This window comes from Acinonyx jubatus, chromosome B2 (assembly GCF_027475565.1).
Source record: "Acinonyx jubatus isolate Ajub_Pintada_27869175 chromosome B2, VMU_Ajub_asm_v1.0, whole genome shotgun sequence".
NCBI classification, from domain to species: Eukaryota; Metazoa; Chordata; class Mammalia; order Carnivora; family Felidae; genus Acinonyx; species Acinonyx jubatus.
This window is the reverse complement of record NC_069385.1, coordinates 7620289-7645371: the sequence shown is the minus strand read 5'-3', so window position 1 is coordinate 7645371 and position 25083 is coordinate 7620289. Positions and strand designations below refer to the sequence as shown.

General features: G+C 45.4%; 1 protein-coding gene across 10 annotated transcripts in view; it reads left to right on the top strand.

Moving 5' to 3' along the window:
- MAP3K4 (mitogen-activated protein kinase kinase kinase 4) overlaps window positions 1–25083 on the top strand; it is a 110612-nt gene that overhangs the window by 62040 nt on the left and 23489 nt on the right. For all 10 annotated transcript variants that reach the window (XR_003419204.2, XR_003419205.2, XM_027056492.2 and 7 more), the window contains exons 4-13: window positions 5346–5588; window positions 7856–8002; window positions 13302–13459; window positions 16503–16619; window positions 18086–18185; window positions 18366–18449; window positions 19872–20135; window positions 21470–21619; window positions 23823–23984; window positions 24445–24578. Coding sequence is in view for 8 of the 10 variants with exons in the window: in XM_027056492.2 (XP_026912293.1) it covers window positions 5346–5588; window positions 7856–8002; window positions 13302–13459; window positions 16503–16619; window positions 18086–18185; window positions 18366–18449; window positions 19872–20135; window positions 21470–21619; window positions 23823–23984; window positions 24445–24578 (1559 nt within the window). In the remaining 2 variants the exon portion in view is untranslated. The remainder of the gene's footprint in view (window positions 1–5345; window positions 5589–7855; window positions 8003–13301; window positions 13460–16502; window positions 16620–18085; window positions 18186–18365; window positions 18450–19871; window positions 20136–21469; window positions 21620–23822; window positions 23985–24444; window positions 24579–25083) is intronic.

Below are 25083 nucleotides of genomic sequence, written 5' to 3'. Positions count from 1 at the left end.
ATATAAGCTGTGTACGCAGTTTTCTTTATTTACTTTTAATATATGACAAGTGTATTTTTACCCCTTAAGGTTATACTTACATTAATATCTTTGTAGAATATACTTACTGCTCTCTCTCGCCCCAACATTTTTTTTAATGTTTATTTATTTTAGAGAGAGACAGAGGGTGAGTGGGCGAGGGGCAGAGAGAGAGAGGGAGACACAATCTGAAGCAGGCTCCAGGCTCCGTGCTGTCAGCACAGAGCCCGACACAGTGCTTGAACTCATGAACCGGGAGATCATGACCTGAGCTGAAGTCGGACACTTAACCTGAGCCACCCAGGTGCCCCAGCCCAACATTTTTTTGTTGTTATTTGTGGGTTCTCAACTATGAGGATACTGGAATTACCCTTTTTTTTAAACCCAGGTTTTCATTTGAAGTAATTTTTCTTTTACGTCCAGTGAAATGCTAAGAAATTGCATATGCCCGCCCCCCACCCCCGGCCCCCCAGATTGTGATCCTTGCAGTGTTTCAACAGTATAGCCGTTACTGACCATACTTTCTCCCTTACATTATCCCCTCCTTTCAGCTCTAGGGGAGTATGTGTGTGAGTTTCGATAGACAGACATAGAGAAGTAGACAGACAGAGATTGAGATTTAGATACAAAGTTTTTGGCTTTTTTTAAAATTTTTGAGACTCATGTTTTGATTTTTGTTAATGGTCTCCTGAGTCATTTTGTTCCATAGTAGTCCTCAGCAAGGGTTCACAAAAACAGCGTTTTCTGTGTTCTTGAATTTTCCAAACAGTTTGTGGCATTTACTCTTGCAAGTCTGTTTGGCTATAAAATCTTTGGCCTATATTTTCTTTCCTTGAAGAAGTTTGATATATGTAATGGTTTTGTCTTTTGGCCTGCAGCATGGAGGTTGGGAAGTCTGATGACAATACATTTTTGTTTCTACTTGTAAGACCTTTGTTCACCTGTATTATTTATTTATTTATAACCTGGAGGCCCAAAGGATCGTTGTGTTGTTGTTGTTGTTGTTTTCTTTTTCTTCAAACTCCAACTAGTTTACTTGGTGTTGGTTTTTCCACATTGGTATTTTTGAATACATGGTGCCATTTTAATATGTTATTTCAGGTTTTGTTTGGTTTTTATCTGTTTTTTTTTTTTTAATTTCAAGTGAATTTCTTACTGTTTTAACTTTTTTCTGTTTCATTGATTTGGTTTTCTTCTCTGGGAACCACTGCTGTATATGTTTTGGACCTACTTTCCCCTCTCTTCTCTGTCCCTTTATTTCAAATCTTCTTTTTTCTTTTCTTTTCTTTTCTTTTCTTTTCTTTTCTTTTCTTTTCTTTTCTTTTCTTTCTGATATATAACATTTTCTTCATTTTTACCTCCCGTTTCTGTGAAGCCATGATCTGTTCTGTTTGTGTTCATGTTCCTGCTAGTTTGTTTTCTGTTTTTGAAATGATGAAAAATTATCTTCTGAGTACTATCACTTTGAGTCCTTCTAATTTTAATTTATGTTGTTCTTTTATATCTTCTGTGGTTTTCTTAATTTCTTTCAGCATTTTTTTTTTTGAAAATTGGGCCACAGCTCTGTTTAGTGGGCGTGTCTTTCTGGCAGGTTTTCTTTGTCCCTAAAGTGGTTCAGCTCTTTCTTTCTCTGCGTAATAACCTCGTATGGGTTCCAGCCCTAGTGGGTTCTAGTGCTGTCCTTTCCTCTTGCTCTTTTTTAAACATTTGTTTTCATGGACTTTAAGGAAAGAGAGAGTTCAGAACGTGTTTAGGTTTATAGCTTTGAGCTTCTCCTTCTGAATTACAAAAAAATACAGTCTTTCTTTTTGAGATCTTCTGGCTGTGTTCCCCTCCCACTGCTGGACCCTCTCGCTCCTTTACGTCTCCTGTAGTTTGCAGGTCAGTTGGATTTTACTTTAGCAGGTTTGTCCTGGAAGAAGATTTTAGCGGATAGTTTTTAAGAGTCTGGGGAGCCTAAACCGCTTCAGCCCCTTCAGACCTATTACAACGCTTTCACCTCACTTGTGAATCTGGGCCCAAATTGCTTTCTTCTCACTGAAGTCCTCAATGGAAGCAGTGAGCTTTCTATCGAATGGTCCTTGGTGACTGTGGAATTTGCCTCTTTAGGCCCATCAGACACCCTGGTAATCCCCTGGGTTTCCCCTGCACAAGTGCTGATCCTGCAGGGTTCGGAACAGGTCATTTCTCCCCATCTCTTCTACTTTGGACTTCATGGCAATACCTCATCACCAAGTTGTATTGGACGTGTGTCTTGTTGTCCTAGTTTTGTCTGTTCTTATGGGGGAACTAAGGGAAATCAAAATTCTGCTGCCACCACTGTCTTTCCAGAATTCCTGTTATTATGTTGACTGCCTAACTGGTCAACAGTTAGAAATGACTGGTCATTTCGACTGCCTAAAATGACAATTTCATATGGTTTAACTTAATGTATAGCTCTGTGTTTAGGTTTTAGTACGCTTGGAGTCTTTCCAAATATGTATGTTCAAAACATATTTTTATACTTACACTAATACATACTTTGGTTTCTCATATCAGGCAAGAATTTCTAAACAGCCACATAATTAAAAAATGGTTAATTGTGACAGCATGAGGTCTAGTTATAGAGGGAGGTAAGGAGGTAATTTTTTAATTTTCTAGAACATTAGATTATCCATTGTCCAACTGTTTCAGCTGCTGCCTTTTTTATGTATTAAATTATGGATAATTAGATATGTTTCCCTGCTGATCTGTGTACAGTACTTTTCTATTTTACATAAAGTAGTTTCATTAGTAAGGTCTGCCATTGTGTGGGGCAATTCTTCCCATTAATTCTTTAAAAAACATTTTTTTTTATTAAAAAAAATTTTTTTTAACGTTTATTCGTTAATGAGAGATAGAGACATAGCATGAGCAGGGGAAGGGCAGAGAGAGGGGGAGACACAGAATCCGAAGCAGGCTCTGGGACCTGAGCTGTCAGCACAAAGCCCGACGTGGGGCTCGAACTCACAAAGCATGAGATCATGACCTGAGCTGAAGTCAGATGCTTAACCAACTGAGCCACCCAGGTGCCCCGTTCCCATTAATTCTTTTAAAAAAATTTCTGGGCTGCTTTTATTTTTGTACATTACTTTCTTCCACATGAGTTTTATTGAATGAGTTTATTAATCCACACAAAAGGTCAGTGAGATTATGATTTGTAATTACATTGCATTTTTATTGATGTCTGTGTACGATGGAGTCAGCCCAGTTTGCCTGAATTGATCACAGATTTTATACCATATTTAACCCTGTATTTCTCACTGGAGGTAATAATAAATGAAGGAAATAATAACAAATAGTGCCATTCTTGCACTTTATTGCCCCTTTCCAGGTTTTTTTTTCTCATATGTATTTTTTTTTTTAAATTCAAATACTCCTTTCTAGAACTTGCATTATAGTCTTTAACTGAGTTATCATCCTGGAGTTGTATTTGCCTGTATAGATTCTGCTAATTTCATGGCTTCTCACTTCCTTGGGTATTTTGTCTTAGGATCTTTATTTGGATTTAATTTTCATTTGATTAGACCTTACTATACTTCCTCAGGGTTTTTTTTAGTGAAGATAAAGGAATTGTACTTAGAGTTCTTCCTTATCTAAATAGGTTTCTTCCTTCTTCACGTTAGTGGTATCTTGACTGTGCAAACAGCCTTCTCCATCTCCTGTTCTTTCTGCACTCATGTGATTCTTACGTTAAGCTCCTAGATCTGACTCCCGTGTCTCTATTTTTCACCCAAAATTTGTTTCTTTTTCTTTTGCTCTTTGTTACAGCGATAATTTCTGTAGTTACTGCCTAAGTTATTAATTTTTATCACATTCATTCTGTTCTTACTGCCTTTATTGAATTTATTATAGAAGTCTTGGTTTGTTAAATTGTTTTTCCAGAGGACTGCAATGAGATCTTGCAGTAGAGTATTTTATGGTTCTTTCTGTTTCCTACATGAAATCAGTGTCAGCTGTTCTGATTCTTCACCTTGGTTTCCTTAAAGTTGCCACTTCCTCTTCAGTGCTCAGTAGTTTTTTAACGCCTGCTCCTCCTTGGACAGGGATTGACCCGCCATGCACCACCAGGAGGAACATGTTTTCCCAGCAGGTGTGTGGGTCTGGCCGTTGGGTCTCCCAGGCGGTGTTCTCTTGCACTGTGGACAAGTAGGGATTGTTCTCTTTCCCAGCGAGCTTGCAGCATGTGGGTAAACGGACTGGGACGCTAGGGAATGCCAAAAGAATTCTTTAGAATTTTATCATAGAAAGTTTGCGGAATTTCATAGAGCTTTACATCAGCCTTTGATCTGGTACCACTCTCTGCACTGGTAAAAACAAGCATTTATATTGCCTAAAGCTTTTAAACAGACATGTCTTAACCCTAACCACGTTTATCACATTTTAAAAATGATGCACTATTTTAAATACTCTGGCCTGTTACAGAAAACTAAAGCATGTGTTAATTTAAAGGCAGAAATCTGTGTTGAGCATGAAAGGATATGAGCAGAGGAGACGAGTTAAGAGTTCAGTAAAGGACAGGGAACGTAGATATGAATGACATTGAGGCAGAATAGTTCTAATTGGTGACGTTTTAAATTGAAGAGAAATTGGGGTTTTCAAATTTTGTTGGCCTCTGTTTTGTCAATAAAAGGAGAAATGAAGGTCTTTGGATCTGATTGGTCAGGGTGATGTTGCCAGAAGTTTAAGAACGGTGGGGAAGCTCCAAACTCCCTGTTTTATGAGGAACAGCATAAGGCATTGGATGGAGTAACTGTAAGAAAGGGGAGTGACACTGAGATTCCCAGGGGTATCAAATAACATTTGCGTGGGACCAGCCAGGTGAAGTTTAGAAATTTTTTATATAGCTCGGGAGAGCAACGGCCAGAGGAATTGGTAGAATCAGCTAGTTTTTATGTTTATGTAAATGGCTCCCTGGTAATCTTTCTCAGATTTTAATAATTTCTGGTTTTCTCAGTCTAGAGATAGTTGTGGATAGTACTGTATCTAACCCTAAAAGTAAAGTGTTGTAATCAGTTTAAGTATGATGATAAAATTTGTGATGAAAATGATGAACTTGGTAGTTTTTCCACTGTGCTTTTTTGATAAAAATGTCGTAGTTTGGTATTAGTTCTTGTTAGGATTTTCTGTTACTTTTAGAACTGCTTGGGTCTATGTTAAACATGTTGAATTCTTCTAAAGATTATCTTACCTGTAAAATTGTGATTTTTGTAGGTTTGCCAGCAAATTATAGGGAATAATAGTTACAACCACAACCATAGCACCTCCTTTTGTATGCTCTTGTAACTTTTGTTGAATTTTTGTTCTAGTTTTCCGAATTTCCAGACCCCATGTGGGGTTCAGATTATGTGCAGTTATCCAGGACGCCATGTTCCTCGGAGCAGAAATGCAGCACTGTGTCGTGGGATGAACTCCAGTCCATGGACTTGCCCTCATTTGAACCTGCCTTCCTGGTCCTCTGTCGAGTCCTTCTGAATGTCATACATGAGTGTCTGAAGTTAAGATTGGAGCAGAGGCCTGCTGGAGAACCATCTCTCTTGAGTATTAAGCAGGTCTGTTTCCAAGACATTAAAAAAAGTTAGCAATTATTATGCTATTCTACAGGCTTATAGTCTTTATTTTGAGGATTTTTTAAAATTGTTGCAAACAGCGAAAAATGAGTGCGTGTTGGTGTTGTTAAGCTGCTCTTTTTAGGGTAATTTCAAACGTTCTTTGCCTGTAGTCCTCAAAGAGAAGACTGTGGTTCGCCTTCCTGCCATCACTTTCTTGTTCCGGAAGGATATGGAAGGATGGTGGTGGAATGGCGTAGCCTCCCAACGTTAGCCGTTGAAGGCTGGGAGCTTAAAATTCACTCAGGAAAAGTAGTTTAAGTTCCTTACACTTATTTTCTTGTCCGAGTGAAGCTACCTGCAAACAGATCATTCATTGTCTTTAGAGTGTGCAGCTGGGAGATGTTTGGACTCTTTGCTCGTGTAGACAGTTGCATGGTTTAAATAGTAATGACAGCTTCTGCTTTCTTGTTTTTTATCAATTTTGGATGGGATTTTCTAGGGAGTTTGATACTCCACAGGTGACAGGAAGGGCTGGAAGCAGTTGTATCTAGCACGGTGAATGCTGGTGAGTGTTTGTATTCGTACTTTATGGTATTAACCATACGGATATCCACTATACAAGACAAATAATTCCGATTGGGGGAGGAGGGAAGGTATGTTTTTGTCAACTGTGCTTGTCTGTCCCCTGGGGATGGAAGGGGGATGATGGGATGGCACCTGGGGACAAGCACAGGTCATCGGATAGGCACAGAATAGGACTTGACTTTGGTGGTGTGGCTCCGAGAAGGCATGACTCATTGTTGTTGCCGCTTGGGTTCCTGGGTTCCTGGGTTCCTGCCCAGCACCGGCCAGAGAGTGTTCTTCTCTCCCTCGCTCTGCTGCTCACTGCCCGCTGTGGCCGTGGCCGTGCCTCTCACTTGTCCACCTGTTGCAGTGGTAATTTAGCAGGCTTTAGCAGGTCTGGGTATATACTGACTTCCTTTCTCACAAAACCAATATTCAGGAATATAACCTGGTAAAAACAAGGCAGAGTTTACTTTTTGCTTGTGGGGCTCTTATGAAGATGAAACAGTAGTTTATGTTAAAATGTTTTTAAAAATAAAAAAACAAAACTTAGATGAATGTGGTATTGCTAGAATCAAAATAAAACAAGTTTTGGCTTAGATCATTCAAAGATTTGGTTATAAGCACCTAAGTGACATCTTTAACCGAGAAATGTACATCTGAACAGAACAGCTTTTAGTAGATGTCGCTCTAGCCGTGGCTCCCTGATAGTAATTACTTTTAGAACCGTTTGAAGGGGAATTTATGTGTATAAAGGCAATCTGTACTAATTCTGGAATATTTGACAAGTACAGAAAATGATGCAGACAAAATGAGAATTATCCTATGATCCTGCCCCTCAGAGAGGACCACTGTAACTATTTCGGTGTATTTGTGTCCACCTGTTCATCCCACACATGCAAGTAAAAGAAAAGGAGATGAGTTTTTACCCTTAAACATTGTTCAAAAAAGGATTTCAGCTGGCTAAAGCAGTGCTCTGCTATCTAGGTACATCGTATTTATGGAATCCCCGTTGCTTTAAGCAATACTGTGATAATCTAGCGAGATGCCGTGATGGAAGGGCTGGAGGGCCAGTGACCTCATCCCGTCTCCCTCCCTCCTGTCCCGCTGCCTCCTGGGCCTAGTGTGTGGGGTCACTCATCTGTTTGTTTAGTTTTGTTTTCCCTTGACCTCTATTTTCATCAAATTGATCTTAGGTTTGATTTTTGTGATTATTAGAGGCTTCTGATGGTAAAGGCCACAAATCACGTAGTTACTGTACTAAATTACCGCAAAGATTGTCATGCCCTGTGGTATGTAGGTGTGTTTGAATCTTTACTATGTTTTTGGTTAAAAATAAGCAGTTTCATTAGGAGAGTTTTCTATCCATTGTCTTCTATGATGCAAAATCGTAGAAAAATAGACCTTGCTGTGTGGGCTGTCTCTTCTGTATAACTTTATTTGTAGGGGAACGTATTGTCACAAATCGGCGTTTGCCTGTCTGGTACTCTCTCTGTGTATTCATGCTGTAATAGTAAATACTTATTTTCGGTTTTTTGTTCCTAATCAAGACTGCTAAGATATGTATATGAACGGAGCTGATAAAGAATTGGAAACACTTTAGGACTTCGAGACTTCTTGAGGATTTAGGTGGGAGGTGTGTGGGCTGACAGATGGTGCGGCCCTGGTGTGCGACGTCACAGAGGGTGTGTGTGCTCCCGCAGCTGGTGAGGGAGTGCAAGGAGGTGCTGAAGGGCGGCCTTCTGATGAAGCAGTACTACCAGTTCATGCTGCACGAGGTTCTGGACGACCTGGAGAAGACCGACTGCAACATCGATGCCTTCGAGGAGGACCTGCACAAAATGCTGATGGTGAGGCCCAGCGGGGGGGGGGGGGGGGGAGGAAGAGGGAGAGGGAGGGGGCAGTCTTTAACCTGATTCTTTTCATCTAGTATTGGATTACGTTTGTGTCTCCTAAATCCACGTTTTTAAAAAACGCTCAAGGGTTTTTGCGTTAGAATTTTTGACGAAGCTTACCCTATTTTGTTAACTGTAAGACTCTTCATCTTAGAGCAGAACGGCTCAGAAATGGAGTCATAGTCTGGTCCTATTTTATTGAGCCATCTGTCCTCAGCTGTTCTGCATTGCGTGGCCGGCGCTACGACTGAGAAGACAGTAGTGACCGTTAGAGGCTCCTAGTCTGGCTGGGCCCTGGGTGTGAGCGCTAGGTGCCTGGGCGGGATTCTGAAATGCGGTGGCCACTTGGAGATGGGTCACCTAAATTAGCTTGGGGACGTGTGGGAGCCAGAGTTCGCTGAGGAACTGGGCCCATTTGAAGAATTACAATGGGATCTGGCAGGAGCAGACCTGCCCAGAGGAGCTCCCCAGTCCCTACACCATGTGAGTTGTGTGCACGCACACACGTTGTAACCCCTGTCCTGTTGCTCTGATTATTCGCTCCTGATGGACGTATCCTTTTACCTTAGGTGCCCGTTTAAGACTTACTTGCCAGGTTTGCTTTTCTCTGGAAGCTTTATCTGACAATTTCAGTCTTTAACGTGCCTCTGTCGACACCTTCTCTGAACTCTACGCAGTCATGGTTAGAGCTGTGCGGTGAAATATGCAATGGTACACCATTTCTCTGCTCTCAGGTTTCCCAGACTACTGAAAGCGTCATCAGCCAGCGGCTGTAGCCTGGAGTTACTTTGTCTTCCATGATGTCTGGTAGAGGATAGTGTGTAGCCAGTACCTGTTGGATTGAGTCAGGCATATGCACAGATGATTCTGTAACCTGGCAGGCTGATGAAACAATACAAGAATGACCATGCTTGTGGGTATATTATTTGGGGAAGGTTTTCAAGACATATTTTGCATGCCGTTTCGCTGTGTCCTGTGTCAGGGTGGCTGCAGCACCTCCAGGTACCACCCCCACTTTCTAGGCTAGAAGAAAAGAGAAGGGCAGAAGGGGAAAAGTGCCCTTGCCAGCTAAGTCCAGAGCAGTGAACGCTCTCCTGGAAGCCACACCCACCACATTTCCTCTGCATCGTATTGACCAAACCTATGGCATGGCCTCTTGACTGTGGCAGAGGCTGGGGATTCAAATGTTTAGCTTTCCAGTTGCTACAGCAGAAGGATAGAAAGGGGGCGCCTGGGTGGCTCAGTCGGTTGAGCGTCCGACTTCAGCTCAGGTCATGGTCTCGTGGTCTGTGCGTTTGAGCCCTGCGTCAGGCTCTGTGCTGACAGCTCGGAGCCTGGAGCCTGCTTTGGAATCTGTGTCTCCCTCTCTCTGCCCTTCCCCTGCTAGCGCGCGCGCTCTCTCTCTCTCTCTCTCTCTCTCTCTCTCTCTGTCAAAAATAAATAAACATTAAAAAAAAAAATAAAGAAGAAGGTGGCTAGGAGGGGGACTTATAATATCTGGTGCATTACAAGAAAGAATTTTGAGTTTGAAATTATTTCTTAATTGGGGTGAATGCATAAAAGACCAGAGTGTGTAACCTGGCTACATTTTGAAATACAGTGTATTTCTTAGGTCAGAAAAGTCTTTATCATTGAAAAGTCATGATAAAAAAACAAATGCAAATTATTTTTTCCCTTTCTCTCAATGGATGGTGAAACCAGGAGTTTAAAAAGACAAAAAGCTTCCCAAACTGTCTTTGGTGGTTTCACAAAGGCACACACAGCAAGCACCCTTATCAGTGCGGTCACTGAGGCAGGAAGGGTAAGAGGCAGGTGGGCAGGGTGTGCCCTCGGGCCATTCAGTGTTGGAGTCCGGAGTCCGCCGGTGTGCCTGTGAGATATCTGAAGGCCAGGTGAAGGGAATACCCAAATTCGCAGCAGCTCCTCAGAGCTCTAAGTACTTAGGACTTTGTTTTGGTTTTGCTACAATGATCTGTGTGAGACAAGATCTCCCTTAGTTTCATCTCCATGACTTCACAGATGAAGAGCTGGAAGTTATCAGCAGTTTTAAACGTGTGCCCGACATGTGCTCAGTGGCTAATGGCACGGGCCTGTTTTGACATCTGGGGGAACCCAAACACAATCGGTGTGTTCGTTAGAAAGGAAGGAGGGAATGGTCTTTGGATGGCCCATTGCATCGTGTTTGCCACACAGCCTCCTCTTGAAACTCAAAAACAGCCAAAGGAATAGCGAGTAAGGAAAAAAACTCCATGTTCAGCAAAGGAGAAAATTTGGCACACTGTTCTCCTCTCCTTGCCTGACCAAAAGACCGTTACGGTTATTTGCCTTGAAGTTTGGACTAATGTGAGGGTCGATGCAAGCTCTGAGTATCTCACAGCCCGTCCAGGGATCCGTTGGAGCGGTGGTGTGTGGGGGTGTGAGCGGTCCAGGGAGAGGCTGGAGGGGTCCCCGCGGAGGGCTTGTTGGTGGCCTGTCTGCAAGACAGAGGAGGAGCAGGCACGCTTGTGTTGTCCGAACGTATCCCGCTGCTGAGGAGGGTGACGGGAGGCAGTGGTGAGCAGGCCGTGATGCAGAACGTCGGTGACTTTGGGGGCTTTACTCCGCGTTTCGTCATCGTCCTGACGCGGAAAACTGAAGCACTCCTGCGAGCAGGTCCAGGGACGTGACTTGCTGAGCGTTTGCTGAGGCAGCAAACCAGATTGAAGCTATAAACCGTCTCAGCTCATTTCTCTGGCCCTGGCCTTAGAAGTAACCAAAGCAGTGAACATGATTGAGATGGAGGAACGTGTGATGGATCTAAGGAAGCCACAGAAAAAGAACCTACAAGGAATGAAAATGCGATAATGAGGAGCAAGACGTGGCAGTTGTAGAAGACGCAGGAGGGAGAGGGGAGACATGTGCAGCCCGTGTTCCTGCTGGGGTGCAGCTTGTACCCCGATAGTGAACACTGTGGGTCCAGTGAGAGCTCTTAAATAGAACTTACTGGAGGCCATTTGAAAGCCTTGGGGATTGACTTTGTGGAGGGAGACAGATGAACAAAATGATGCACGTATGAGAGGAGAGGGAACTCGATACTGTGAGCTTCCGCAGATGCCATGAGGAGGCGGGTCTCGCAACACAAGTGTTGAGATTGGGAGGACGCTTCGCTCGGCCGCTACTAGGAGGAGATGTCACATGGCCGTGTGTGTGTTTGGGGTGGAGAAGGTGAGGGATCCTGTATCTAATGACTTCTCTTCGTTAGGAGGGCTGAGATAGATCATCTGCTGAGAAGGGCTGAGGGTGGGCATTGGCAGTCTGAGGAAAATGGAGGTGTTTCAAAGTGTGGTCGTAGAGAGAAGGACAACGGGTCGAGTGGAGATAGAAGTATTGCGCGCACCACGTGGTCGGGATCGCGATGTGTAGAGCAGGGGCTCCTCCCTGTCCCGCGACCCTCACGACCCTCAGCTTCTTGAGTGAGGGTGTGGGGCGCGGACTTGTTGGGCTCACCGTGCTTTGGGGATCTGGCAGGTGAGCTGAAGAAGAGGGAGGGGTGGCAGGGTGGGGGGTGGCCGGGGTGTGGAGAGCTGACCGTGTGGGCTCTAAGCCAAAAAAGGAGGAGAGGGAGTGAAGGAAGGGAGTAGCGAACTGGAGAAGGAAGAGAAACCCATGGACTGGAGTTCACATAAGGTTTCAATACGAGAATGGTCATGGTGGTGGTAGTTGAACAGAAAACTGGAATGAGGAGAGGAGTTTTAGAATCAGGCGTTTGGATGGGTGATCTGAGGCCTGGAGATACTCTGTAATGACAAGATCTGGGATGAAACATAATGTGGTGGCTGAGTCTGGGATGGAGAGAAGACTGTTGGACACCAGAGAGGGACAGGATGGCAGCAGTCGGAAATCAGTAGGTGACCGTATGAACAAAGGGTTCATGAGGATGCCAGATGCTTCCGGCCCTTGGGTATGCGGTCACACGGGCGCCCCGTGACGGGGCCGTAAGGGAGAGGTGCACTCCTTGGGAGACGGCCGGGCATGAGCGAAGCCGGGGAGAAGAGCAGCACCCCGAGAAGCCAAAGGGGGTTCTGGCCTCGTATTTAAGAGTTTGTGTCATTTGGACGAGATGGCGGTAGACCCACAAATGCTAGGTTCCGCATACCCCGACAGCTGTGTTCATAACGGACCCCAGACCGCAGATTCCCACCCCACAGGCTGGCTGGGGGAGCCCAGGGGCATCCAGAGACACAACAGAAGACGGTTTTCTGAAATCAAGACCTGAAATGTACCTCCCGAAAATTAGTACCGGATTTCAGAAAACATCCACTCCAGTGAACACGAAGATGTAGCCTGGGGAAGTCACTGAGATCCGAGACTGGATCTAGAATCCCGTATATATCCGGGCAGAGAAAAAGCAAGGCACCTCAGGGCGTGAGGAGAGCGGGGACAGCGGGAGACGAGGCTGCCATCAGGTTTCTTTGTTCGAACAACACGCAACGGCAGACAGTAGTCCGGGAGCGATGCCTGAAACATTCTGAAGCGGAGAACGTGTAATTCAGGCATTTTATGCTCAGTCAAGTTGTCCTTTCAGTAGGAGAATCCACAGACAGTGAGGTTTTGTAATCTAATAATTGTGAACCTGTCTTGAGAAAAGGGAAGCAGCATATACATCAAAATAAGGATGTAGGGATGGGAGAGCTGTTGCATGGGATTTGTGGTGGACATAAACCCCATTTCAGAGGACCTGGGTATTTTGATTAGATACCATAACTTATATATCACACATCTTGAAAAAAACCGTGTCATAAAAGTCCGGGGTCAGGAAGGGATGGTGGCGAAAAGTGTGCTCTTTTCCTCTCAACACAGAAGATACTGTCGAAAGTTAAATTAGGTGATTCAACAAGTAAAGATCCCAACCTCTTAAAGGAATAATTTCGTAATATATTAATAATGAAAATTTCTGGGTATTATTATCTTGGTTTTTGTTTGTGTGTTTTTTTTTTACTTCTGTGTACATTGTGAACATTTTATTTTCTTGGTAATTTGAGGGGATTATAAATAATGTGTTAAATTGCCAAGGAGTTGAGTTGCACAGTTTAAGAGAAGTGCCCATTCAGACCTCGGTGATGCAGTGAAGGATCTTGCTTCTCGCAGGGCTGCGTGCCTCAACGTCCCCTCCACTTTGCCCTTCTCGTTTGTGGCTTTCAGGTCAGCAGAGGTGAACGTTGTGAGCTGCTGAGTTCTGTTCTCAACTATCTCCCTTTATGTTTCTTTATTTAAGGTGTATTTTGATTACATGAGAAGCTGGATCCAAATGCTACAGCAGTTACCTCAGGCATCCCATAGTTTAAAAAATCTGTTAGAAGAAGAATGGAATTTCACCAAAGAAATAACCCATTACATCCGGGGAGGAGAAGCACAGGCCGGCAAACTTTTCTGGTAGGACCCTTGTGCTCCTGAGCGCGCCCGCCCATTCGCGCCCCCCGCCCCCCGCCCCGTTCTCTGCGACATGTGTACCTGCTCAGTTACATGAAGGTGACAAGCAGTCACACGTGCGCATGTGCCTCTCTCCCGAGTTTTGTTGTCCTGGGAGCCAGGCTGCTCAGCGGGGGGTGTGTGGGGACTTTTGGCACCTTCCAGAAACAGTTTTGCTTGTAGTGACTGGGCGGTGCTCCTGATTAGAGGCCGGCGACACTGCTGAACATCCTGCAGTGCACGGGACAGCCCCCAAACCATGAATTCTCCCCCCAAAATGCCAGTTGAGAAGTTGAGGAACCCCTGCCTTAGCGGAAACGCTCTGAGGCCCCTGAAGGGCGGCTCAGACCGGAGGCCCCGGGTGTCCCAGCCTCGGCGGGGCGCTGGGAACCTCAGGCGTGTGTCTCACCCACGTCCCTTCTCCAGGAGCTGAGTGCCCAAGGTGGCGTCCCCGCTGCTGGCCCCTCAGCTCTCGACTCGGCTGCTGGGGGTCAGTGCCGCCCCCTCCCACTTGCCCCATCAGCCATTTCGTTTCCTCTGTCCCCTCGTAGAAGTCCTCGTGTGCGCAGCGCAGCTTCCCCTCCGTCGTGTGGGTCGTGAGGCCCGCAGCTCTCCCGGGTTCCCCTCCAGCCTCACAGGGCATCGCTGTCAGCCCCCCCACCCCCATCTGTGTCCCATGCGCAGGGCCTCAGAATCCCTCTCCTGCCCTGACCGTCCTCTCTCCCTGGATTGTGAGTGAGCGGCTGACTCTTTCTCCGACCTCTCTGGCCCTTTGGGCCCTGCCTTCCTGTTCCGGTTGGTTCCAGAACCAGTCAGCCTTCTTACAAAGTGCGCTCACGGCCCTTTTCAGCATCTCGCCTTCTCTTAATGTCCAGTAATTCTGCTTTGCCTGTAATTTCTTCTGTTTGCATTTTCTGTTTCCAGGCTGTCGGGCTTTGTCAAACAAATTTTTTTTTAAGAGGTTACTGTTCATTTGTGCCACACATTCATGTTATGTAATTTCCCCCAGCCTCGTTTCCTCCTGTCGGTTTTTTGTTTTTATCTGTTGCTCGTCCTTCGCTGTCTGTACGCGGCAGTGTCTGAACTTCACCTTCCTGTGCCTTCTTCTGAGCACTTCCCGACTGAGGGCCGGCCGCCGCGGGCCGGGCTACTTCTGGCTGCGCACGGCAGCGGTCTCCTTCCTGGGCTGCTCCTCCCAGGTTCCATCAGTCTCGGAGCCATCCCTGAGTCCTGTCTTTGTCTTGCACACTACCCCTGAGCCTGTCGCTGGTCCCTGCAGGATTCATCCGCAGTCTGACCTCTGCACACCCCTCCACGTGGGCACTCCTCCCAGGCTGTCGTATCTTGCTCGAATGACTGCAGGCGCTCTCCAAGGAGACTCTCTGCTTTAGCTCTTCACCCCGTTGGTTTATTCTCAACACCACAGCCAGAATGATCTTGTTAAAGTGCACATCAGACCATTTTCTCCTCCGTTGCAAAGACTCCAGTGGCTTCCCTTCTTCCTCAGCAAAAGTGAGAGTTCCTGAACACGGCCCGTAAGGCTGGACACAGTCTGACTTTTCACTGACTCTCTGTCACCCTTCTCTGTCCCCTTCTCCGGGCCTTACCGGACAGCCACCTTGGCCTCTTTATTGTTTTTCCCGGACAGGGCATGCCCGTGCCTCCGGCCCTTTGCACTTGGTGGTTCCTCTAGTTGAACTGCTCTTCCCCCGTTATTTTCATGACCCATTTTCCGCTTCCTTTAGGTCTTTGTCTAAATGTCCCCTTCTCCATACTGAAGATGGAAATTCCTACCCACAAGTTCTTCTTGGTTTCCTTTCCTCTTATTTCTCTCCATAGCACTTAACGGAACTGCTCCATATTTTCCTTTTTTATTTTATTTCTTGGTTTTTCCTCTATTCACTGGAGTGGTTCTTACCGGTTCCGTTCACTGCTTACTACGTAACAGATACTCAGTGCTTGTCGAGCAAACCCTTTGTGGGTATCCTCCTCCACTGCTGTTCTGAAAGCGGGTCTGTAATCAGGTCCCTTTCCCACTCAGTCTCTTTGAAGGCTGACCTCTCTGCCCAGTAACTGAAGGTGGGGCACTCGGCAGGACGTGCAAGGCCTTTCGCAGCCTGGCCGCAGCTCGCGTTCTGGGTCTTGCTCCTTTCAGATTGTGCAATTTCTTTTCGCAGCCAGACCTCTTGCTTAACACGTCTTCATGCCTTTCGATCGTATTCATTGTTCTTCCTGGACTTTTCTTCTCCTCCTCCATTCCCTTGCTGCTAGCCTCTCTTCTCACTGCTCTCTCCTTTGTACCCCTGTGTCGCACGCAGCTGGGTTTGGTCTCGTCCTCTGCAAGTCCCCTGGTGCTTCCCTGTGCCGCGCCCGCCACTGTTTGTATGCTTACCCGCTCTCTTTTACTAGACAGACGCTCCTCTCTTTGAACGTAGAGGCCGGTAAACTGCTGTTGAGTCTTTACTTCACTCATTTAGATAGTTTTATACACTCGGGCTTACCCTTTTCCCTAGTGTGTGGATTGTGTACTTCGCGAGGGCCATCAGCTGTGTGGAGTGTTTCGTGTTGATGGACCAGGTGAAGCTAATTGTCAGGGAACTTTGTAGAAACAGTTGCATTTAAGGAATTCACTTTGTTTTCTTATGCCGTCATTTAGTTTATAAAGCTTTTAAAAAATATCTGGTCACAGATATATATTTGAGGCCGTTTTCTGCTACTTTTAAGTAGAAAATTACATTTGTGTAATAATTACCTAGCTGCTCTGAATATGATTTAAAATTTTAAGGTTTATGATAAAACCGTGATAATAGAATGAAGACAGATACATGCCGTAGTTGAGATTTCCCCTTTCTCACATTAATCAGGATTTTATAGTACAAGAAAATTCTCACTATTGTTGATTCCCAAACTATTAAAACAGCTGGACTTTCAGCTTCTCATTCTAGAATTAGAAAGAACGAGGACAGTTTTTCTTCTTTGGTTTACTTTTGTACTTTTGTTCCCTTAGTGACATCGCAGGGATGCTGCTGAAGTCGACAGGAAGTTTTTTAGAGTTTGGCTTACAGGAGAGCTGTGCCGAGTTCTGGACCAGCGCCGACGACAGCAACGCTTCAGACGAAATAAGGTTGTGCCTCATTCCCTTCCCCTGCCCTTCCTTATTTCACGGACTCCTGCTCTTGGTGATGAGTCTAAAATGCACCTTGTTCAAACCGAACTGTTGGACTGTAGGGATTTCCATAGTAGATCTGAAGACTTCTGGTTGTGACTGTCTTATCTTTCCTTGTCCTCTCTTAGTTAGAATTTTCTGTGGCGTTTTCTTTGAAGGTGAATTTAGAATTTAGTGGCCTAATGAAAATAGTGTCTTTTGAGAAAGGGAGAAAGAGTGCAAGTTGACTAAAAATGAGTAGAGAGCATTCATCCCTGTGTCCTGGAACGTCTCTGATCACATAATTATGTTTCTTTCTGTCAGTCCATTAATACATTTAACACATTGTCATTGTTTTTATGCATAGCTTATTCCTTCTGTTGAACTTGACGCTTAAGTACATGAAACCATGGCTTACGCATGTATTGCATTTCCTCCAATTCCGTGAGATGGTATTCAGGTTGGACCATGTTAAACTGCTCTTTCTGTGGCACGTATATCAGCCGCATAGCTGTTTTGTGGCCAGTTATTAGCGATATCCTAGGATTCAAGCTTAGGAAATGCTCAAGGGAAATGACTTCTCTAGAGCTGAAATGTGTTTCTCTCACCATCCAAAATTTGATGAGAAGCACATTTTGGGTTTCAGAATACCTGGGAGGTCCTCATGCCAGAGTTAAAGAAAGAAGCGTTCACCCAGGTTCTTAACCTGGGAAAGTACGAATAGCTGAGAATTGGAAGGAGTCGGTCTGTAGAAGGTCCTGCAGGTTTGGGAGGTAACACGGTGGATTCAGAATAAACAGGGAGTCGGAGATGTAAGGTGGTGAACTAGAGAAGGGCTCTTAGGATGCCCTGGTTCTTTATTAGCGGTGGATCTAAAAAGCGGGCTCGTGCGCTGGTGTGCTGGGTCTGGCTCGTGCTGGCTCATCCCGGCTCCGGGGAGCCGAAGTACGATCGTGCACACCTGTCCCCCAGCCGTCGCTCAGTGCCGTCACGCTGGTAGCTCGCAGTCAGCCGCGAGGGGCGTATTTATGCCACAGAAATCACCAGACACCATGAAGACAGGAACTTGAGGGGGGCCGGTTGTTAACCATTTACCAGCCCACCACTGTGTATGTTCCTTTTCAGAAAGATTCTGCGCTGGGAGTCAACTTTTAGGAATTTTATCTCAAACTCCAAGAAATTATTATAATCAAATCTTTAGAAAATTGAGCTTACTGTTATTTGAAGGTTATTGTATGTGCCTTACTTATGTAAAGAATACAAGTACCTTCTAGAAAACTACAAGAGAGTGAGCTTCTGAGTATTTCAGACACATTCTCAGTAACTGCTTGCTCCCATGTGTCCAGTTCTCAGTCTTTGTTAATGTGGCTTGGGACTTGCTCCTCTTTGTTGCGGTTTCCTGACACAGTGTCACAGGCTCTAACTGGGTGGCGCTGACTTTGCAGGAGGTCTGTCATAGAGATTAGTCGGGCGCTGAAGGAGCTCTTCCACGAAGCCAGAGAAAGAGCCTCCAAGGCCCTCGGATTTGCCAAAATGTTGAGAAAGGTGAGTTAACAATCCTGATTGTCGAAAATGTTTCCTTTACCTACTTTTCTTCCTTCCTTCCTTCCTTCCTTCCTTCCTTCCTTCCTCCCTCCCTCCCTCCCTCCCTCCCTCCCTCCCTCCCTTCCTTCCTTCTTTTTAAAAGCTAACCCTAAAGAAGTTTCTTTGTAACTGTGATCCTAGGACCTGGAAATAGCAGCAGAATTTGTACTTTCAGCCCCAGTCAGAGACCTTCTGGATGTTCTGAAATCAAAGCAGTATGTTAAGGTAAATATTTAAAATGCTGTAACTGGAATATTTTGCTTTTCCTGTTTTTCTCTAAAATGGACAGACTTTATCTTAATGGTCCAGATGGTAAATATTTTAGGCTTTGCTGGCTGTATTGATCCCAGTGAAAAGACTTTCTCATAATTTCTCAATGAAATAATTAGAAAAACAAAGTTTTTCATATGTATTGACTTGCTTTAAGAAGGAAGATAAAGTTGAGGTGGCTCAGTCAGTTGAGCGTCTGTCTTCGGCTCAGGTCATGGGCCTTAACGGTTTGTGAGTTTGAGCCTCACGTCAGGCTCTGCGTTGACAGCTTGGAGCCTGGAGCCTACTTGGCAATCTGTGTCTCCCTCTCTCTCTGCCCCTCCACAGCTTGTGCTGTCTCTGACTTCCTCAAAAAAATGAATAAACGTTAGGGGCACCTGGGTGGCTCAGTCATTTAAGCGTCCTGCTTCAAGCTCAGGCCGCAGTCTTGTGGTTTGTGAGTTCAAGCCCCGTGTCGGGCTCTGTGCTGACAGCTCAGAGCCTGGAGCCTGCTTCAGATTCTGTGTCTCCCTGTCTCTCTGCCCCTCCCCTGCTCATGCTCTCTTTCTCTCTCAAAAATAAATAAGCATTAAAAAAATTTTTTTAAATAAATGTTAAAAAAATTTAAAAAAAGAATGCAGATAAAGTCATCAAATATTCATTCATACTATTTGTTAAAATTAGCTACACATACATCTAAAATAATGTGTGTACAATAATAATGTAAAATAACAAAATAATTATTTTAAGTGTTTTTTTTATGTTTTACCCTTACATTTCCTGAAACAATTTAGACTTTTTATAGGAACGTTTGCCATCAGTGGACCCCCTTTTTGAGTCACCATCTTTACTCCCATTTAAGTTGTTGGACATTTAGTATTGACAGACTCTGTGTTATGGTCTTATTACTGGAAATTTTATCCCAAGCCCACAGTTTTCTCCCACCTGCATTTATGTGTGATTTGCACAACAATATCACATGCGTGTTCCTTATTAAAATGATCTTTAAAAGGCTTTTTATGATGCCCCCACCAAGAATGATTAATGAATCCGTTATTAGCATGTTTTGCCTTACTTTCTGTAAGCATCTCACAGTAGCGCTGGTTGAGGTTGTTGGAGGCCAACATTCCTCCCCTGGAGGGTATTTTTGTGCTTATACTAAAAATACGGCGGTGGGAGGGTGCTCTGTGAGTGGCTTCACCCGGCCTCTCGGGCACAGTGCTCCCGTGCTGTCCTCCCTGCCGCCTGCAGCGTGGCCCTGGATGCCCTGAGGTGCCTTCTGCGCCTTCCCCACACAGGCCGGTCCTTTTCTGTTTTTTGTTTTTGGTTTTCTTTTTTAAATAACATTTCTATGTGTGACATTCCCTAATTTAAGATTCTGGGTCATTTCTTTTGCAGGTACAGATTCCCGGCTTGGAAAACTTGCAGGTGTTTGTCCCAGACACCCTCGCTGAGAAGAGCATTATTCTTCAGTTGCTCAATGCAGCTGCGGGAAAGGACTGCTCCAAAGAGTCCGATGACGTCCTGATTGACGCGTACCTACTGCTCACCAAGCACAGCGACCGCGCCCGGGATGCCGACGATGGCTGGGCCGCGTGGGAAGCGCAGCCCGTCAAAGTCGTGCCGCAGGTGGAGACCGTCGATACCCTGAGAAGCATGCAGGTGTGTGTCCTTCGCGGCTCCCGCACCCGCTGCTCCCCACCCCCCACCTGAGGCAGCACTGGGTACTTCAAATACCTTTAGAGAAAACTAATGACCGGCTCCCGAGTGATTGGTTTAACTGCCACAGGAGTCTCAAGTGTAGACTTCCCCCAAAATGGACCTCGATGTTTGCATAGTTTTGTAGCACGACTTGTACCAGCATATTCCTTCAAATTGTGTATGTTAAATTATACTGGAATATTTGGAGTATTTTACTTATGTCCTTACCTAGTTCAGCCGTGATCTGTGTACTCGCACTCTCACAGGAGTTCTCTCGCCCGTTCAGAAGTTCCGCTTCTTCGCGTATTCTGCTTGACTTGCTGTTAGCTTCCATTTTTGTGGTGAAGCTTTTTACCTACCTCCCCGACAGGGAGGGTTTCAACCCCAGGAGGGTTGAAATAACTCATTAATTGCAACCTGGAAGAAACCCTCGCATGCCCTCTGCATTCAGCCTGGCCAAAGTTGAGCGCACGGCTGTCTCTTCTCCACACAACCTGCTCTCTTGCTCGTGTTCGCTGTCTCTGTGAATGCTGCTGTGTCCACTCAGGTGTTTAACGCAGAGTGTGACCGTGTAAACTCGTCCTTCTACCCCCCGGTTAGTCACCAGCCCTAGCACACCCGAGGCATCTCCAGCACGTGACGCTTTCTGTGCCGTCCGGAGCCACCACCACAGTTCAATTCTGTCATCCCGGGACTGGACTGCTGCACTGTCACACTTCCAGCCACACCTTCCCTCTCCCCAAGTCTGTGTTTGTGTGGGTACTTTCAGAATGACCTTCATAACACGCGGCTGTGATCACATCACACCTCTCTGCGAAATACTGCAGTGACTCACTGTCGCTGAAAGAAAAAGCTAACGGAGTCTCAATTAGCTGTTTGTCTGTTCCATGGAAAGCCGCTCAGGTCACTTTCTTTTATTCCTGCATTTTCCAGCGTTATGTACTGCTCCAGCACGTGTACACACACACGCACGCACGCGCGCGCACACACACACACACACACACACACACACACACACACAGACTGCTGCAGGAGTATTGAGTTACTTGTGGTTCTAGGCTGTTCAAGGCATCGTGCCCACACAGTTCCGTGGGATTCTTCACTATTGTGTGGAAGACTTTAGACGTAGGGCCCACTGCCAGGCGTAGCTCTGCTTGAAAACTGCTTTCTGATCCGGTGGTTTCTGGCCTGGTGGCTCTGTGAGGTTGGCATTGGTTTTGGACGAGGGGTTCACCTGGAATGGGAAGCCGTTAAGTGGGTCTGTTTTTAAGCCCGGTGCTTGATTTTCCTCCCAGGTGGATAATCTTTTACTAGTTGTCATGCAGTCTGCCCATCTCACAATTCAGAGGAAGGCCTTCCAGCAGTCCATCGAGGGACTCATGACTCTGCACCAGGAGCAGACATCCAGTCAGCCGCTCATCGCCAAGGCTTTGCAGCAGCTAAAGGTATTTCGGTGCCGCCCCAACCTTAGCTGCCGCCTCTCCCTCCCCTGCCTCCCCCTGCCTCGTCTCCCTCACCTGCCACCTCTACCTCAGCCTATTTGACTGATGTTCCGTGGTAATGCTGTGGAAGAGTCCGGGTGTGACAATGTAATGCCACGCGGGGAATCTGAAGTCCGACATTGTCCTCTCCGTTCTCCCTCTTCACAATACACATTTTCCCACACTTCAACTACAAATTTCCCACATCTTTCTTGGAGCCGTAGAACGTTGGGATTGGACGGGATAGAAGTCTGAACAGTTACGTGACTTCTTAATGGCACGTGGTGGGTTAGCAGCCAAGTTGATACTGGAATTTAGGTCTCTTTATTTCTAATCGAGCTTCCTTTCTTCTTTAGCAATTACCATTATTTGCTAGAGGTACTCCAGATCAGTAATGTGGAATCTAAAAGAAGCCTTGTTTATACCTTGCTCTAGCAGATACTTCAGCCAAATGAAATACGGCAGAGAAAGCAGTTGTAGACAGGCGGCAGGCCTTCCACGTCCAGGGCGAGCCAGAGCCTCACCTTCTCCCAGGATTTCCTGTTTTCACCACTTCTGCCTTGTACCCCAGTCATCAGCCGTGGTCTGATCCACACTGTTCCACAGGCCCTCAGTTATGCCTTCTTAGTCACATCAGGGCTGGACTGCTTGAAATCAGAAGTAGTTTGATAAACATTTGTTTTTCTTCTGTCAGTCTGATTTGTCTTATTTACCTGGAAACACATTCTCTCACCGATTGCCTTCCCACTCCAGTAGCAGGGCAAGAGACTTGGTCTTTGAGTCCATGAACTCTGGAGAGTGTAAAATTATATAAGATAGTGATGATTCTTGAGCCTAAGGGATTTATGGCCTTCAGGACCTGAACCGCCACACTGAAGTCCTGAGGAGGGAGATATCAGAACCTCGTAGCATCTGGGAATTGCCACCACGGAGGCATTTCAGCTTGTAGGATTACCGAAGATACAGACTGGGAAGGAACATTGCTCTGGATCAGGGGAACCGGAGTGCTCACCACATATCAAATAGTCTGATTGGGCTGGATCTTGGTGGACACAGTGGAAAGTTGGGGGAGATAAAGCTGGTAAAATTAGATGGACAAAAGTCAGGCTGTTGAGAGATTTTGGATTTTATTTTTTTCTAGGCCTCAGGGAGTTGTTGAAGATTTAGGAAGAGCATTTTGAAGCAGTATGTAGGGGGAGCGCCCGGTGGAGACCATGTGTACATGCCTGCGTTTCAGGGGCGGGGTGGGGGTCCAGCTTGGAGTGGCTGTCGTCCTGCCTGCGGAGACAATGAAGTGCCAGCGGGGACAGGGCTTTTCAGCTTCAGCAGTGTTCACATTTTTGGTCAAGAATTCTTTGTTTTGGGGCAGTTGCCCTGTTTTGTAGGATATTTAGCAGCATCTCTGGTTTCTACACACTAGATACCAATAGATTTCACACCCCATCTCCCCAGATTGTGACAACCAAAATAGACATTGTCAGTGTCCCCTTGGCACAAGGCGGGTGAAATCAGCCCTAGCTGAGAACCCCCAGGCTGCTAGCAAGTAGCAGCAGGGAGATGAGAAGGACAATACAGGGTGCACATGTTGGATTGAAACCACACTTACACTTCAGCAACCCCCCCGGGGGGGGGAAAAGCAGCTGGTGGTTGATGTGCAAAATATGAAGAGGAAAGCGTCTGTTCAGAGACCACATAGTAATTAGGCATTCTCTTTAAGTTTATTTATTTAGAGTGAGAGAGAGAGCAGTGGAGGGGCAGAGACAGAGAGGGAGAGACAAAGAATCCCCAGCAGGCTCCACACCATCAATGAAGAGCCCGATGTGGGGCTCAGACTCACAAACCCTGAGATCATGACCTGAGCCAAAACCAAGAGTCTTGACGCTTAACTGACTGAGCCACCCAGGCGCCCCTAGACATTATCGTTTTAAATGGATTTATTTTTCCTCTTGGATTTCATAAGATGTTAAAGAAGACCTAATACAAATGATGAATACAAACATGAAAATAAGTAATAAATATCCTTTATTTTTGAATAACTAGAATAAATACGGCTAAAATATATTGCAGTGGTTAACGTCTGTGATGACGAAAGGAGTATTCCTCTAAAAATGCAGTAGGTATTAGGTGATTGCTTGGTTTGTATTCATTATGCTTTGGGCCTCTTTAGAATGACGCGCTAGAGCTTTGCAACAGAATAAGCGATGCCATCGACCGAGTGGACCACATGTTCACTTCCGAATTTGATGCGGAGGTTGACGAATCTGAGTCTGTTACGCTGCAGCAGTACTACCGCGAGGCGATGATTCAGGGGTACAACTTTGGTTTCGAGGTAGGTACAGAGTAAGAGGAGAAGCACAGTGTAGCTTTGCAGTTGCTCCTCAACGCACTCACATCAGACTGTTGATGGTAATCACGGCTTCGTCAGGCACGACTCATCGTATGCTGCTGAGTATCAGAAATGCTGGTTTCCTTTTAGACTGGCCAGTCGTTGCCTAGTTCTTATTTTGTGCTAACAGCTTTCTGCGTTCAAAACCTTCTATGAGATGGTTACTATCATGAAAGTACGTCTGTAATTTCAACTTATGAATAAAACATCGTGAAGCCGCACTTTAAGATATTATATTATCTGTAACTTTTTATGCTCTTGAAAATGTGTAAATTTTAATTAGACTTTGCTTTTTGTTTTTAGAAAAATGACATTTTAAACAGACATGGCATTTGTACCGTTGAGATAGTTGTATAATTGTTATTTTCTTCTTCATTTTGATATGCACAAAATCTTCTTACAGTATCATAAAGAAGTTGTTCGTTTGATGTCTGGAGAGTTTAGACAGAAGATAGGAGACAAATATATAAGCTTTGCCAGGAAGTGGATGAACTATGTCCTAACTAAATGTGAGAGCGGTCGAGGTACAAGACCCAGGTAATGACCAAGGACATGTTTCCTGGAACTGCAAGTAACTCAGTACTCCGGTCTCTCCAGCAGAGACGAGAGAGAGAGAGAGAGAGAGAGACAGAGAGAGAGAGAGAGGAGAGAGAGAGAGAGCGAGCCAGCATGTGTGTATGTGTTTGTGAGCGCGTGAGCATGTGTGAGTGTGAGTGTTGGAGCAGCCTGTGAAGCTGGAAGATGCAGGAGTACAAGGGATATGGGATTGGCAATATTTCGTTTGCATATTGTATGTGAGATTTCTGAGCAGCTGACACAAAAAGGAGCATTTTGAACTCTTTGGCCATCAGGATTTTGCTTTGTTTTGTTTTTAAATGAGACTATTAACACAGCAGACTCCATAGTGCTTGGAAAGCTTAAGAGCAAAATTTGTCCCATAATGAGTTAACTTCAGGGGAGTTCACTTTCTCCCTGGACAGGTCTTCCTGATTGCTAATTTTTTTCCCTCCCTCATGAGATTTAAGCCTGTTATTCATGTAAG